This window comes from Euprymna scolopes, chromosome 8, assembly GCF_053919585.1.
Source record: "Euprymna scolopes isolate OS-2025 chromosome 8, ASM5391958v1, whole genome shotgun sequence".
NCBI lineage: Eukaryota > Metazoa > Mollusca > Cephalopoda > Sepiida > Sepiolidae > Euprymna > Euprymna scolopes.
The window spans coordinates 21,929,646-21,947,206 of NC_136489.1; the positions used below are offsets into that span (position 1 = coordinate 21,929,646).

At 34.0% G+C, this 17,561-nt stretch overlaps 1 protein-coding gene across 1 annotated transcript in view; it reads right to left on the bottom strand.

Moving 5' to 3' along the window:
* The window catches only part of LOC145283505 (putative pre-mRNA-splicing factor ATP-dependent RNA helicase PRP1), a 72,059-nt gene that overhangs the window by 22,497 nt on the left and 32,001 nt on the right, over window positions 1-17,561 (bottom strand). The window contains exons 8-9 of the mRNA XM_080132338.1: window positions 14,822-15,080; window positions 6,427-6,618 (exon numbers count right to left, since the gene is read on the bottom strand). Coding sequence (XP_079988464.1) covers window positions 6,427-6,618; window positions 14,822-15,080 — 451 coding nt within the window. The remainder of the gene's footprint in view (window positions 1-6,426; window positions 6,619-14,821; window positions 15,081-17,561) is intronic.

Here is a 17,561-nt window from a genome sequence, read left to right on the forward strand (position 1 = left end):
TGGGTCTATACAGGGTGATATCTTTCTGTAATTTTAACACAATCTGACCAAGACATTGGGAAATTAAAAAAATAAAAATAAAAAAATGCAAAATCCAAATAATCTTTTAATAAAAAAATAATATCTTTTAAATGTTGCCCATTTTCAGCTTCACATATTTGTGCTCTTTCCAAAATATTATGACAGATTGCAGAATCTCTGGATTGCGATTTCATTCCTAATTTTTTCCTTCAATTCTTCCAGAGTTTGGGGTTTGTTAACAGACTCATTAAGATATCCCCACAAGAAAAAGTTGGGGCTAGTTAAGTCTGTTTTGGAAAGAGCACAAATATGTGAAGCTGAAAATGGGCAACATTTAAAAGACATTTTTCATAAATAAAATTTGTTTAAATTTTGCATTTTTTGTTTTAAATTTCCCAATGTCTTAGATGTATTAAAATATTATCAAAAATAAAGAATCAAAGTTCAAAACCCTTCAGTGACTTTTTGGACAGCCTATACAATAAGCATTGCACAATCAGGATTAAAAAATAAATAAAGAATTATTTTTGTTTATTTACATTTTTACATTCAGTTATAAACAATGTTATAGGTTTTGAATGGAAATTTTGTGCTTACAATAGTTATTTTAATAAATAAAAATCATATGTAAAATTTATGATGTTTATGCAGAGATTACTGTGCTATTTTTTTTAATAGTATTTTCAAGTTAAATTCAAGTTTTACGATATCTTTTTATTAAATTGTTAGGTGAAAGAACAAAATGGTCAGAAAATATCTTTCCCTCCCTATGTTAAAAATAGGTTTCTAAATAACATTATTTCAGCATGGTAACTTCTCTGCATAGAATTATATGAGTGATATTACTACTCAAACATTAAAACAATGCAGTGTAGTACATAATATACTGTTGGAATACATGTGTGTGTGTGTGTGTATAAAAAAATTATTATGCAGTATAAATATATACACACACACACACACACACACACACACACACACACACACACACAGTATAATCACATTGATACTCTGGTTCCCGTTAAATCACTGAAGTTAAGCAATGTTGAGTCTGGTCAATACTAAAATAGGTGACCATTTCGGAATTCCAGGTGCTAAAAGTACTCTCTGCTTATCTCAGCATTTTTCCAGTCAGTTTTGAGCCTCTCTTTGCCACTGGACCCAAGAAGTACCGATTCAGGAGTAATTGCGCAACCCTTGCCTCATAATTACACGTGTAGCTACCTTTACAGGGGTGTCCATTTTCTCTTGAGACTGAACGGAGGCATCTATCTATATGTAAATAATAAAGTCAAAGTTAAAATGACTTTTCCAGGTCTCATTTCGATGTGCCTATTGTATCCATGATCCAAAAGTTTTAAGAAAATTCAAGTCAACAATTTCTAAGCTGTTAAAATTTGAATATTTATCCGTTATTAACAAAATCCTATTTGTTTACTTATACTATAAAATCATTCATTTTAAATTCTAAAAATAAACAAAATTAGATTTTCAGTTCTTCCTTAGAATTGACCCTATATTTAAAAAAAGTAAGAAAAACCTGCATGGTGCACATACACGTGATATAATGAAAATAGCACGTTTCAAAAATCACATAATTAATCAAGTGGTTTTATAAAAAAAACAAAAAAAAAAAAAAACTTTATGGAGTCAGAAAGGAGCAACTCTTGAGTTGACATCTTGCAAAAATTTTAAGAAACAAGGCAGATAATTCGACAATCCAAACTTTCAAGATTTCTGTTGTCTAATTCTCATTTAAAACTTATTTTTTTTATAAAAATAAAACTACTTGATCAATTTATGTGATCTTTGGAATATGATATTTTCGTTTTGTCACAGTTATGTATATCATACAGACTTTTCTTTGTTTTTTTTAATGCATGAGAATTTTAGGCAATAACCATATTTTCTTGTATAACTACTAATTAATTTGTTAAAATATTACTTTTGGGGTTGAAATGCATTTAATAATCAAGTTTTATCAAATTATGGTAAACATGCAGCACTAAATGTCGGACAAGCGTTATTTTTTTTTTAGATTTTATTTTAAATATAGTAAAAAAAAAAAAAAGGCCAAACTATTGGCTTATAAAGACTTAAAGATCTTCCAATTGAAGAAAAAAAAACAAAAACAAACAAAAATGTAGATGCTCTTTTGATTGAAAAAGTAAATTGATGCATATTAAGTTTGAGCAAGATTTTTCTTTTTAAAATCTGTTAAAAATTTTACTATTTTACACAGATTAAAAAAAAAAAAAAGATTTAACAATGATTAACGAAATAGATGCAAGACATCAATTCAGAAGACAAATTCTATCAAGATCTCTCAAAAAGAAAAAAGTCTCTGCTCAAACAACTTAAAAATTTTTTTTTTCCCTAATCTTCAAAAAAATTAAAATACTAATTGAGAGGGTGCACGGCCAAAGAAACCCGACAACAAGATGCAGTGACACAGCTGTAGTGTTCGCAATATTAAACCTTTTGACGTTTTCAAACGTTTTTATATAAATATATGCATTTATTTGGAGAATTGGTTTAGTAAAGTGATATTAAGAACATGTTTAAAATAAAAAAAATGAGATTAAGAACATAGAAGATATCTTCCTTCAACCTGACAAATATATAAATAAAACTACACTTTCACACTAAGTAAACAAAACAGCATCTATTGCTAACATATTACACTGTCACAAAGCGAAGGCAATAGATCTATAGTGAACTATGAATAGGCGTTCCAAAAGTAAAGTCTCCTATTTTTTTTTTTATTCCACCCGAATGGATCATAGGAGATTACAAATTGCATTGTTATGATGACGGACCTTCTGCATTCATGACTTAAAGTTTGATCTCTCTGTTGCAGATATTGTTGGTGTGAGACTCTAAAAAAGCAACCCCTGTCATGGACATGCATCAGAAGCAGAGATGTGTCATTGAATTCTTGGCAAAAGTGCATTGAGAATAGTGGTGCCTACATCGAAAAATAAACTCTGGAGCACAAAAGATTGCTCATTTTAATGGTAGCACTCCTGTCTTTGTAGCTTTAGAAATGAGCTTCATATTATACAATTATCAGCTAAGCTTTGATATTGTTTGCTTTTGCTATTGCCTGTTCTGTAGATGGTGCTGTAACCAGAATACTATTGTATATTGCACAACAGTTAATAGACTAAATACACAGAGTCAACAGATTATACTTAGAAATCGCTATTTCCTTAAATAAATAAAATTGTATTTGTATTAATCGAACTAATGTTCTCATCTTGAGTGTTATTTGCACGTTTTGGTCAATGTAAACCCTAACCTTTCTCAAGTTTATAAATCACCAGGAAAAGGTTATAGGTTACATTGTGCAAATAACACTTAAAATGAGAACATTAGTCCGACTAATCGAAATAATACAATCATCCCTCATCTAAAAAGTTCAAAACTATAAAAGGATTGGAATTTGCAACTATGTCCATTTCGAGTACATTAACTGAGCAAACGATCTATGTTCGTGATGATAGAAATGCATCTGCATAGCTTGATAGAACTTGCATCACATGCCCTCAAAAATTGCTTGATCAGGGTCGAGTTTATTCCCGTATAAAAGAATGCAAATTATAAAGAATTATCCACAATGTTTAACAAGAAAATTATCTCTTTGAAGGCTGTATAAACAGAGTTAGCACGTTTGCATTCAGAAACTGAGATGTCAACATGATGATCATTAAAATATGGGGTGCTTGTTTACATTGTTTATCTTTTAAACCAACTCATTTCAGGTGAAAACATTATGTACTTATGTGTCATGGCAAATTTAGTATGAATTCCAAAAATTGATCCAGTAGATGTGCTAGATGTGTTTTTAACAAAAAAAAAATCATCCACAATTACATTCTTTTAAAAATGGTGAACCCTTAATTTAAGTCAACGGAGATAAGTCAGTTTGATGTACAGAATTGGCTGCACAACTTTTCCACATTTAAACACGATAAATTCTATTTTTACTGGATCATTTTTTGGAATTTTTGGAGTTTATACTAATTTCGACACAATACCTAAGTATGTAATAATGTTTTCACCTGAAATGCGTGGGTAAAAAAAAAAAAAATCACTAATGTAATCAAGCACTAAATATCGCACATGAAAGTATATGTAGTCTGTACTAAAGTGTTATACTTTTAAGTTTTGCCATTGCATATTTTTGTTATTGCATGTTCTTGTGAATGCTATCTTACAGCCCCTTTACCTCCAGGATTAATTTCTTCACTCTAAGTATTAATAAACTTCTGCGTTTAGTCATTCTAACAAAAAAATATAATAATAAATAGTAAAAAGCAATCATACAAGCTTTAAAGCAGCTTACTAACAAAACAAAAACAAATTCATTTAAAATTCAAAGCTGAAAAAAAGAAAGGCTTAGTTATCACAGCAGAAAAGTTTTCATAAAACAATTTGAACAAGTTATTACAAGTTTTGCATAAGTTAGGAATACAGATTTGTGACTCTTAAGGTTTGAAAAGGTAAATTAATATTACAGAATGTAAAGGATGAATGGAATAAAATATAAAATGTAGCTTTAGATGCAACACTAATAATAAATTAGTGAAAGTAAAAAAAGCAATCGAGAATAATAGGAGACTTGAAGTTCGGTGAAAGCAACGTCAGATAAAAACTTTGCATTGATATAAACATGTTCCATTTACTTAACTGGATTTCCTGTTTTAGTTAGAAAATGAGTTATCAAATTGCCTAAATTTGGTTTTAGTATTATAAAAATATAAAAAATATATTATTTTATGAAATATGTATGGATATATAGCAATATATTAGTCAAATAGGGCCAACTTAAAAAAATATTAGAAATGGAATTTCCAACATAACTTTTACTTGATTTCAGCAGCATTCACTCAGGATGGGTTCAGCTGGCTCCCCATATAGAGCACACAGCATCATAGATGATGCAGATCATGTACGACTGTCCACAACAGCTAAGATAATTATGTCAGTTCCAGGACCAGCTGCAAACATTGTAAAACCTGTAGACCATAGGTAGGTTCAACGTCAGCTTTGATGGTGTGTAACCATGTTCTCGGTTGGCCTCCAGGGCATCTTCACCAATCTGGAGCGATTGCTTTGTAGATAAATTCTTTTGTGTTGTGGCGTGCAATATAGCTGCATCAATGAAGTTTCCCAACTTGTTGGACTTGTGAATGTTTCTGTCAAACTCGGGAATTTGGACGGAATTTCAAACGGAACCCTTTATTTACTTCACGGGGGTAGCATGTTCTCGTTCTGCCAGCCATGACTGGATGTCCTAAGTAATTCGCAATTGTATTACCCTCTCAATTCCCCACATAGTCAAGTGACAAGTAGCAATATGTCTTTGGGGTGAAAAAAAAAAAAAAAAATTGAAGCAAATGCTATATAATATATGATAATATAGTAAAGTTATAACTTTTATTCCTCATCTTTCATTTATATAATGAAAGATGAGGAATAAAAGTTATAACTTTACTATATTATCAGAACAATAAGGAACAGTAAAAGGGGGAAAATTAGAAAAAAAAAAACGAAACCTCTTTAGGTCATTGCATTTTGAAACGAAATACTTCTCAGAAGAGGCCAAAATTATACAAAATACAAACATAGATAAAAATTGGCTTAATAAACTTTAAATATGAAATGAATATGAAGGAATAGGATAATATGGTAAAAAAATAAGACATTAAAAGTAGGTACGATATATAAGAGTAAATCAGGAGGGTAGTATATATGTAGGTAATAGTAAAAAAAAAAAAAAAGTACAGACACATAATATAAAAAAATTATGCATCCTTCATTGTAAATATTTGGTGTTTACTAAGATATAGTCGACAAATCGATTTTTTAAATATATCATTTTAAGCAAAAATAATCTTACATACTTAATTGTCATGTTGAAAATAGCAATATATCCAAAAGCTATGAAAATTCATCGAGTAGAACAATTGCTATTGTATTTTTAGGAAAAATAATACAAAATATGTTTCAGAGTTATGTCCCCTGCGTGTAGACTCTTCCTGTCCACTTTATAATGTCTAACATGCGATTTTACCCAATTTTCCGTAAAAATTACTTTCAACTATAAATAATTTCTATTCAATAATTTTTCATAATTTTTGGATATATTACTAGTTTCTGTATAATAATTCAGTATGTAATTGTGTTTTTGCTTAAAATGACAAAAAAAAAAATCAATCAGTCGACTGTATTTTAACAAGCAGCAAACATTTTTACTATCTAATAGTCTTACAAAAGAAAACAAGGTCATATTAAACAAAAGTTGGATGAATGAAATTATTTCGAAACATAAAGGGAATAGGAGGGGGAAAGGGAAAGCATTATTTTTAAAACGAAATAAAATGGAACCGTTATTTCTACCTGACAACATTGCAGTGATGGAAAGGATTTCATTGGAACAATTGCAATCACAACTGGCAATCACCATTTTGGCCAATTGAGGGTCAAGTGGGAATTCGGCCATCATTGAACCCAATTCTGTTATTTCACCATCATCATCCAAAGCGGCCAAATAATTCAATAACTCAAGAGCACGCATCAACGTTTCAGGAGCTGGGAATGAAGAAAAAAAAAAAAAGCAGAATTTACCAAAATGTTAATGTTTATACAGGGTGACTCCCCCCAAAAAAACAGAGGACATTTAATTGTTTTTCTGAGCATTTTACAATCAACAGAAAAAAATAGGCCAAAGACCCTTGTGTTTTGATGTGATGTTTTGAATATAATAAACTAGTTATAACCAAAGTTTCATTTCATTCGGACAAAACACTAAGAAACGGGGCCTAATTAGAGTTAGGGTCCGTTTTTGGGTCACCCTGTATGAATAAATGCGAAAGTCTTGTTTCGCGTTTACAATAAAATTATGAATAAAATATTATTTTAAATTCATGTTTTAAGTAAGAAACGAAAACAAAAAATGATTCTGTTCATCGAGAGAATCGTAGACGCCCAATAAGTGTTAGTGATAATTTTTTCAACAAAAAGCACTTCCTTCTGAAATTGATCAACATATTTTTAAGCAAAGAAAGGTTTTAAATCTACATATATGTTTGTTTGTTTGTTTGTTCAGTTTATTGGCCTATCAACAGCTGCATGGTCATTTAAGGCCAAATAAGTTCATTTTTTTTTTTCTTTGGATGTCTTAGTAAGGCAGGTGTTCTTTATTTTCCAGTATGTCAAGGTAAGATTGGAGGAAGGTCTGTAAGAGATTTGGGTTGAAAAATTTTTTTTTTTTTTTTTTTTTTTTTTTCTTTTTTGGTAGATTTATACTTTGGAGGAGAGGTTTACCTCTTTCAAGTAATTTAGAATTGTTTTTTCATTTATTTTTTCAAAGAGATCTTTAATGTTGTTAATGCTGTAGTGTTTTTGGCGTAGGGGAGCTAGGTCAATGCAGTTAATTAAAAAATGTTTAACGGTGTAGTTTTCTTGGCAAGGTAAGCATTGAGGTAGATTTTCTCCTTTTAATAGGAATGAGTGGGTGATATTTGTATGCCCTGTTCTTAATCTTGTAATGATCACTTCTTCTCTCCGGTTTAGTTTAGATTTGGGATTCCATTCTCCAAGTGTAGGTTTGATTTCTTGTAGCTTGTTTTTTGTATAAGTGTTCCATTGTTGTTGCCATTTTGTTTTGATATACTGGTTTATGGTTGGTTTAAAGTCAGTGTAGGGGATTTTTATGTTGGAGATTTCCAAGTTTAGTGACTCTTTAGCAGCTAGGTCAGCTTTTGTATTCCCTAGGATGCCAATATGGCTTGGGATCCAGCATAGGATGATTTGTTTTTGAGTATGGAGAGAATCGAGTTTGTTTAATAGATTAGTTATTAGCGGATTGCAAATGTTCTTTTCTTTTAATGAAGTTAGGACTGATAAAGAGTCCGAAAATATTATAAACTTGTTTGCTTGATCAGCACTTATAATATTAAGGGCCAGGTTTATTGCTGAGGCTTCAGCACTAAAGATGGAAGACCTATCAGGTAGGCGTTTTTGGATTTTTCTTTGCCGATAAATAGCAGAGCTTTCGACTTTTTCTTTGGTTTTAGCTCCGTCAGTATAAATGTGTTCATAGTCCGGATAGTCATGAAGGATGTCATGTATTTTTTCCATATAGATGGATTTGATTATGTTCGATTTGGGGTGTTTAGAGAGATCTAATAGTATAGGAGAGTGTTTTGGATGTTCGGGTGGGTTTACAGCAGTTTTGGAAAGCCAGGGTGGATGTTTGAGTGTAGAAGCTTTGTGGATTTGCGAGATGTTAATTTTGGCTTTGTCTTTTATTTCTTTCATACGGAGACCATAAGGCTTGATTGCTTTTTCCTTTTTTTGGAATAGGATTTGGTGTTTGGGGTGAGATACACTCTGGTATATAGGGCTCAAAGTGTTAGATGCAAGTTTTGTATAGTATTGTAGGGCTAATTTTGTCCGTCTCATTTCAAGTGTAGGTTCATTCGCTTCTGCATAAAGACTCTCGACTGGTGTAGTGGGAAATGCTCCAAGTGCTAGTCGGAGTCCTTGGTGGTGAATTGTGTTCAGTTCTTTAATGTAGGATTTTCTTGTTGCACCGTAGATAAAGCAGCCATAGTCCAACTTTGATCTTATCAGTGTTTGATAGAGTTTTAGAATTGTTTTGCAATCAGCTCCCCAGTTTGTATGAGCTATGGTTCTCACAAGTTGCATTCTTTGGTTGCATTTTTTCCTTAAGTATTTAATGTGGGGTATGAAGGTGAGTTTTTTGTCAAAGGTGATTCCAAGATACTTGTATTGATCCGTAACTGTTAGTCTATTATTGTTAATTTTTAGCTCGGGGTCAGGATGCATTTTTCTATGTTGGCAGAAGTGAACACATTTTGTTTTTGTTTGAGAAAAGCTGAAGCCATTTTTGGTAGCCCAGCTAGTAATTTTGTTGATGCATAATTGTAGGTGTCGTTTAATAGTGTTCATATGTTTGGCCTTAAAACTAATCATGAGATCGTCAACATAGATGGCATAGTTTGTTCCGAAGTTTATGTTATTAACTATATTGTTTATTTTCACATTAAAGAGTGTAACTGAAAGAATTCCACCTTGGGGAACTCCCAATTCTTGTTTTTGAGACTTTGATAAGATGTTTCCGAGTCTTACTTGGAAGGTTCTGTCACTCAGATAGTTTTTGATAAATGTTGGCATTCTGCCTCTTAGACCTAGTTCATTCAGGTCTTTTAATATTCCATACTTCCAAGTGGTATCAAAAGCTTTTTCTATGTCAAAGAAAACTGTTACCACATGTTCTTTGAGGATGAAAGCTTCTCTAATATAGGTTTCCAAATTTATGATATGGTCAATAGGGCTTCTACCCTTTTGGAAGCCTGCTTGGTGTTCAGAGATTAGGTGATTTCTTTCTAGATACCAGGATAGTCTTCTATTGATCATTCGCTCGAGGGTTTTGCAGATGCAACTAGTAAGTGCAATGGGACGGTAGTTTATTGGATCTGAGGGGTCTTTTGAAGGTTTAGGTATGGGAATTATAATGGCATGTCTCCAAGTGTCGGGGAATTTTTCATTGATCCAGATATCATTGAAAATTTTGAGGAGGTATTCTTTTGATTTCATTGGCAATTCTTTTAGGAAGATATAGGGGATTTCATCTGGTCCGGCTGTTGAATTATGGATGTTTTTGAGAGATTCTTCTAATTCGTACATAGTAAGGATTTGATTGTAATATTCAGTGTTGTCTGAATGGAAGCGGATTTGTTGTTGTTCTGCTTGGTTTTTGATGACTTGGAATTCTTTGTTCCTATTAGTTGGTGAGGAGTTTTTGGCAAAGTTTTCTGCTAAGATTTCAGCTATTTTTTCTTTGTTAGTGATTTTGACATTGTGATGGATGAGATGTTTATTAGCTTGTTTAGTGTATTTCCCAGTAATTTTGTTTATCATGTTCCATATTTCCTTAGGTTTGGTGTTTGAATTTAGTTGGCTAACATAAGTTTGCCATGTTGATTGCTTAGCTTGCTTAATGGTTCTGCGAGCTTTGGCTCGGTTTATTTTGTAATTTTCTAAATTTTCTTTAGTTGGTTGGCTATTAAATTTTCTGAGTGCTGTTCGTCTGGCTCTGAGCGCTTCTTTGCAATCTTTGTTATACCAAGGCTTGTTATATCTTGTTGATGGGGAGCTTTTAGGAATAGTTTTCTCAGCTATAATATTTAGAGTATTGGTGAAGTGGGTAATGTCATCATCTTTTGTTAAATTAGCTTCTTGCACTAGGTCTGTGTGGCACCTTTTTTTGAAATCTTCCCAGTTGGCCTTATGCAAGTTCCATCGGGGTGTTTTAGTGTCATTCTCTGGTTCTTGACCTTCTAGGATGATTGGGAAGTGATCACTCCCACAGGTCTCATGATGTACATTCCATTTATATTCTGGGAAAATACTGGGTTCTGATATAGTGAGGTCAATAGCCGAGAGTGTTCCAGAGCTAGGGTGAAGATAGGTGTTGGTTCCGTTATTAAACAAACATAGTTGGTTTTCATCTAGAAAATTTTCGATAATTTTACCTCTTCTGCTTGTTTGTTTATTTCCCCATAGTTCATTGTGGCTATTAAAGTCACCCATGAGGATAAAAGGTTTAGGGAGTTGTTGGATCAATAAGTTCAAGTCTGTTTTATTTATGTTTTCATTAGGTGGCAGGTATAGGGAGCAAATTGTTAGCGGTTTTCTTAGACTGATGGTTACTGCAACGGCTTGTAGTGTTGTATTCAGTTTGATTTCGCTTTGAATTATATTATTATTAATTAGAATGGACACTCCTCCGGAGGCTCTATTTCCTTGTTCGTGTATATAATCATAGGTTGTATATCGTTTGATATGTAGTGTGTTCTGAATTTTCTTATAAGTTTCTTGTAGGCATATGACTGCTGGGTGAAAAGAGGCAATGAGAAGGTTCAATTCGTCGAAATTTGCCTTTTCACCTCTAATGTTCCATTGAAGGAATACTGGTTTATAGGTCATTGGTGGTAAGGTAATGATCCTCTGTGCTGTGTTTTTTTTTTTTTTTTTCTTTTAGTTGATTATTGGTGTTGATATAAGGTATGGATTTAGTGTAAGTTGTGGAGGGTTTTCAATTAGCTTTGTTTTTTCCTTCTGTTTTTGGCTTGTCTTCTGTTTGGTCTTTTGTTTCGGGTTTTTTGTTTGGGGATCTGGAACTAGAATTAGCATGGGATCTTATGTCCGTTTTGCTTTGGTTTTTCTTTTGTTTTGACGTTGATCGATGGGAGATTTCTTGATTTAAGGTTTCTGTTTGTTGGTTTGGGTATTCTGTTTCCATTTCATCTTCAGGTTCAGTTTGATTTTTAGGGATTGGGGTTCTAGTTCTGGAGTTTGAACGGGACCTTATAACTGTTTTGTTTAGGTTTTTCTTTTGTTTTGGTGGCGTTCGATAGGAAATTTCTTGTTTTGGGGTTTCTGTTTGATATTCAGTCTCCATTTCATCAGTTTCTATTAAATTTTTGGTGAGGATTTCTATTTTTTGTTTTGCTGGTTTATTATTTAGTTTTAAGAAAGTTAGTTCTTGGGGATATTGGCTTTTAAGAGGGGAGGTTTGGGTTTGGGAGGAGTTAAATACTTTATTGGGTTCTTTCCTAGTTTCTAGTTTTAATTTTTCTAGTTTTTGAAAGTGTTGTATTTTTAGGTTTTTTTGGAAGTTAAGCAATTCGTTTGGTTCTAGATGTACCAGTTTTTCAATTAGTTGGTCGTATTTATCAGGCTGGTTGGTGGGATTTGTTTTTTCTGTTATTTTCGCATATGTTTTATTTCTTATGACTCCTTCCACTATTGTCTTCGCTTCTAAGTAAGAAATGTTTCGTTTATGCTTTGTGGCTAAGATTTCTTTTTCAGTTTTCCATCGTTCACAGCTTTTTGAGTAGGCAGGGTGCTCCCCTTGGCAGTTTATACATTTGGACTCGTGACATTCTTGTTCATTGTGACTTATTTCTTTAGAGCCACATTTAGCGCACGTGGGATGACCTCTGCAGGCATCTCTATGGTGACCGAATTTTTGACAGTTGAAACATCTCAGAGGATCTGGGATGTATATTTCAACTGGTTCCATGGTGTAACCAATTTTAATTTTAGGTGGAATTTTTGGAGTGTTAAATGTAATAATGTAAGTATGGGTTGGTATTTTTTCTGAGTTTTTCTTTATATAGATTCTTTTAGAGTCAATGACTCCTTGTTTGCTCATTTCGTTTTGGATTTCTTCAGGTGAAGCCAGTGATAGTTCCCGGCTACGGATAACTCCTTTGGATTGATTTAGTTTATTGTGTGGGGTAACTTTAATGTTGATATTATGGAAAGTTTTCATATTTTCTAAATTTAGGCTTTGGCTTTTTGTCTCAATTTCTATTAATAGGTTACCATCTTTAGTTTTTTTTACCATTTTAGGATTTATTTTCCTTGTTAACACCTTTTCAATGAGAAAAGGGGATAATTTTGACATTGGCGTTTCGTCCAAAGATTCTAATACATAGAATTTAGGAAAATCCGTATTTTCCTCATCATCTGAGTCCGATAAGGCGCGTTTGGGTTTTTTTTTTTGTTTTGACATAAATATGGATAAAAGTTTCTTTGCCTGTGTTCCCCACCCACCTCGGAGCCCAATATTGGGACTTGTCAAGGGGGAAACCCGTTCGCCTTGACAGAGTCAGGGCTACACAGGCAGTATACTCAGTCAAGTAAGAAATACCGAGCATCTGTCGTTACTCAATTTTTCACTACCCAAATCTAGAGTGAACAAAATTTTGTGATTGCAGCCATGTCGGGATTGGATTCTACACTTGCTGATTGACCCTTGGCCAGCGCTTTCGAACGTCTACTTTAGGGGTGAGGTTTATCAGTTTCTATGGTTTTGTTTAAGAGGATTTCTTTTGCTAATTTTAAATTTCTCAGTTTAGTCTGAACCATTGATAGTAGACGTAGGGCTTGACCTGACCAGCCGATTGATCGGATCGGGCCCCTCCGACCGCCCGTCTAACCGAGGTAAGGGCCAAAGAGATGTGTTAGGAAGAGGAGGCTCATGAACTCGTCCTCCAGGACCTTCACTACATATATGAGTTGGATACATTCAAGGATAAACTATTGCTGAGGATGTGTTGTTCAATGGGGAAAGTACAAGATTATATCACAATCTAGTGAGAAATGATCTCTTCAGCTCTTTATATAACAACCTTGCTACCCCGCTTAACAAGTCACTGACCTCAAACGTTGTGTGCCGTGGCTTTGTTCTCCATCGGTCATCATTTTTGTTCTGGTCGTTTGTCATCATCTTTTTCACACTGGCGACTGTCGATAGGGACACACGGATTCACAAGTATAAAAATAAAATAAACAAGAAAAACAGACTCTGATGCTTCATATATATATATCGGTTGAACTCTTGATGTGTGTTTCTATATGTTATGATTCACATCTATGTCCTGTCGAGGCTTTGTTCTGTTGCTGTCAGTTCATTCTACAATCTCCCAAAGCTTTTCCGACCTGGTTCAAGCCACGATCTGTCTTCAACTATAGTCAAAGTCCAACTGTTCAAGTGCCAAACACAATTCTCAACTCTTATTACTGTAAAAAATCCGACTCACGCTGTTGTCGGTCAATCCGATTGTAAGCTGAACTTTGTCGTCCACAAATTGTTTCTCTTGTTAAAAACTTGTCGGCTGTTGCACCTTGAATTTAGATCTATCCTTACCTGTCTATGTTAAGAACAAATTTTTGTGCATTGTCTGTTGATAAATCTATTTCCTTAGCAACTGCAGGTCGACTATAGTATCACATTTAGAACCCCTTTTATTATTTCTATAGATGTGCTCAACTGAACTTCCTGGTTTCTACTTGTGAGACATTTTGACTAGGAACAGGTGTAATATCTGTTTAGATAATTTTTTTTTCTGCTCTCCAGTTAGTAAAAGAGAAATTCTGGCTGAGGCAATTAAAAATTTTTTCTCCCAATTTAGAATGCCTCTATTTTTCAGTGGGAGCTGGATTTTCCCAATATTAAAAATGAATTTTGTATCCTTATGGGGAGGCAAGTAAATCGGAGTATTCATTTTACTACCACAATTATAAAGGACTTTGCTTTCTTTCTCCGTGTGCCTAACATCAATTTTCATGATTTGGTCCAGGAACCTATTTTTTGGAACACATTGCCATGGAACTGCTTCCCTTCAAATCCTATGTAAACAAACACTTGTCATAAATAGTCTTCATAATGCTTTTCATTTTGATTAAGCGGCGATTTATTACCACAAAAAAAAAAGAAAAAAAAAAGGGGGCTCGTACAGTTTCATGAATTTTTGAACAAATACATTTCAAGTAAAAATACTAGTACATACATGTCATGTTGAAATTAGCATAAGTTCCAAAAATTATGAAAAATGATCCAGTAGAAAAATAATTACAAATAAAAATAGAATTTATTGAATTATCGAGTTTCATTATGTTTTATTATGGAAGAGTTGTTTGACCATGTCTGTATGTGAAACCAACTTACCTCCTTTGCTTTCCTTGAAATCTGGCATTGAAAATATAGAAAATGTCCACCGGCTAGTGCCTATGATTTTTTTTCTCTAAAAATAGATCTAACACATCTTTTATTGGATTTTTCGTAATTCTTTAAATTTATACTATTTTCAACATGACATGTAAGTACGTAATATTGTCTTGACTTGAAATACATCCGTTCAAAAAAACTTGTTATACCCCCCCCCCCCCATCAGAGAACACAACACATGCTTACCTGGCGGATCCATGAAGTCGAAATGAACCAAATCATCAATTCCCAACTTCTTTAACTGTAACACAACAGATCCGAGATTAGATCGCAAAATCTCTGGGTATGTATTTTCCTGCATTTCATTTTTGTAGGCTTTCTCCGTGTAAAGACGGAAACATTTCCCAGGACATGTCCTGCCAGCACGTCCTGCCCTCTGTTGGGCACTTGCTTTGCTGATTGCTGTCACCAACAAGGATTCAACTCGAATACGAGGATTATAAACCTGTAATCGTATCAGAAAAAGAGAAACATGTTTAAAGAGTTAAAGTTGAGATACGGTGATCTTGCATCTCCTCTTGAAAAAGAAAAGGACGAACAAGGAAAGAAAAGGATGAAGAAAGCTTAGGCAAGCTTGTTCTACCGCATGCCTGTCTTTGTTTTATTGTTATTTTCATGACAAGTGCTCACCTGAGCTTCAATCTCTGGTCTCCCCTCGCCAATCTTTCACGAAAAACACCCGTGTAGCTGAAACCACTGTCAATAATTTTCCTCACTTTATCTGTGCCTAAATAAAAAACGTAGATTCCATGAACAAAGCTTCTTTCTTAGAACTGCACGCCTGTGGAACTACCGTTTGCATGTTTCCAAGCTGACTACAACTTGGTTATGTTCAAGTCCAACATAAACAAATTCTTGATGAACTGCCCCCTTAAGTAATTCAATTTACCAAATTTCCATTACTAACGATTACTACAATATTATCCCATTGATTATAGTACACTCAATAACCTTTATCGCCGAGTGGCCTTCAGGCCTTGATAAGTGGTGACTCCTACATAAAAAAATCCTAACTGTAATCTCTGAATGTATATATAATGCATTGGATAAAGCAGGGAAAGCTAGGGCAGTAACATTAGCAATATCTAAGGCCTTTGACAGGGTATGGCACGACGGTCTTTTCATGAAAATAAGAACCTATGGTATTACTGGATAAATACTTAATTAAATCCTTCTTAAATAAGGGAAGAATCCAGGTTATCCTCGATAGTCATATGTCAAAACAAAAGGATATAAATGTGGGTGTATCTCAGGGGTTAATCTTGGGCTTTTATTATTCCTGATATTCATAAATTACCTGCCTGATAAAAGTGTCTGAGATTGGTATTTTTTTTTTTTTTTTTTTTACAAAGGCATCACCACATTATCAAGGCCCAGAGGCCACTCAAGGATAAGGGTTAAAGAGTGTACAGTAGAAATTGGTCAATATAGTAATCATTAGTAATGAAAATTTGGTAAATTTAATAACTTATATGGAACGGCTCATCAAGAACTTATTTACTTTAGACTTGAACACAACCATATTGTAGTCAGCCGGAAAGCAGGAAAACGGAAGACAATTCCACAGGCGTGCAGTTCTAAGAAAGAAGCTTTGTTCATGGAATCTACGTTTAGGTTTAGGCACAGATAAAGAGTGGGGGAAATTATTGATAGTGTTTACAGCTAGACGAGTGTTTCTTGTGAAAGTTTGGCGAGGGGGGACCATAGATTGAAGCTCAGTTGAACACTTTCCATGAAAATAACGATACATCAGAGACAAATTCGCAACATCTCTTCTGTGAGATAGAGGTTGCAAGGAGGAGAAAAGGACATCTCCTACGAGGCTACGAAGTCTATTTTGAACTCTATCGAGGCATGACAAGTCCTTTCTAGCAGTTCCTGCCCAGATGTGGCAACAGTATTCCATCCTTGGACGTACCTGGCTCTTATATAGATAGAGAATAGCATCAGCAGTGAGATATCTACTGGATCGATAGAAAGATCCCACCATTTTTCCAGTGGCCTTGGCAACAGATTTGATATACGTGTTCCATTTAAGATCAGGAGTAATGGTCAAGCCCAGAAGCTTGTCAAAACTTGAGGCCTCCTGAAGACGAGAGCCATGTGAATTAGAATGTTGATGATGTAAAGAGAGAAGCTTGGTTTTAGATGCATTAAAAGTAACCAGCCACTCCTTTCCCCATTGTACTACGTGCTCAAGATCAGAGGAGAGAGAATTGGAGAGAACTTGGTCGTTTAATGTCTTAGATGTGGTACCATAAATGGTAGTGTCGTTAGCATAAATGTCTACAAATGATGTAAGGATATGATTTGGAAGATCATTAATGTAGATCAGGAAAAGAGTTGGGCCCAGGATGGATCCCTGAGGGACACCGGCATTAATACTGTGAGATTCTGATTTTTGCCCCTCAACTACTACTCTTATGAACCTATCAGAAAGAAATGATTTAATAATTGAGAAGACTTTTCCAGCTATACCATAGCTAGCGATCTTATGAAGTAAACCTTTATGCCATACCCTATCAAAGGCTTTAGATATGTCAAGAGCAATTGCCCTAGAAAGATTGCCACCGTCGAGAGATTTGCTTATCCTATGCGATATAACTGTAAGGACATCTGCTGTAGATCTAGCAGAACGGAAACCATATTGAGTGTCACTAAGAAGGTTATTTTTGTTGAGATATTTGATTACTTCTGTATTTAACACAGATTCTAGCAACTTACTCATGACGCACAGGAGACTTATTGGCCTGTACTGAGAGGGGGATGAGCGATCACCTGAATTCTTAAATACAGGGCATACTGATGAGATTTTCCAGGGAGATGGGAAACTATTCTCCTTAAGACAACGTTTAAACAGTTTTGTAAGTATGGGCGCTAATTCAGGTAGAAGTTTTTTGAGTACTATAATTGGAATACCATCAGA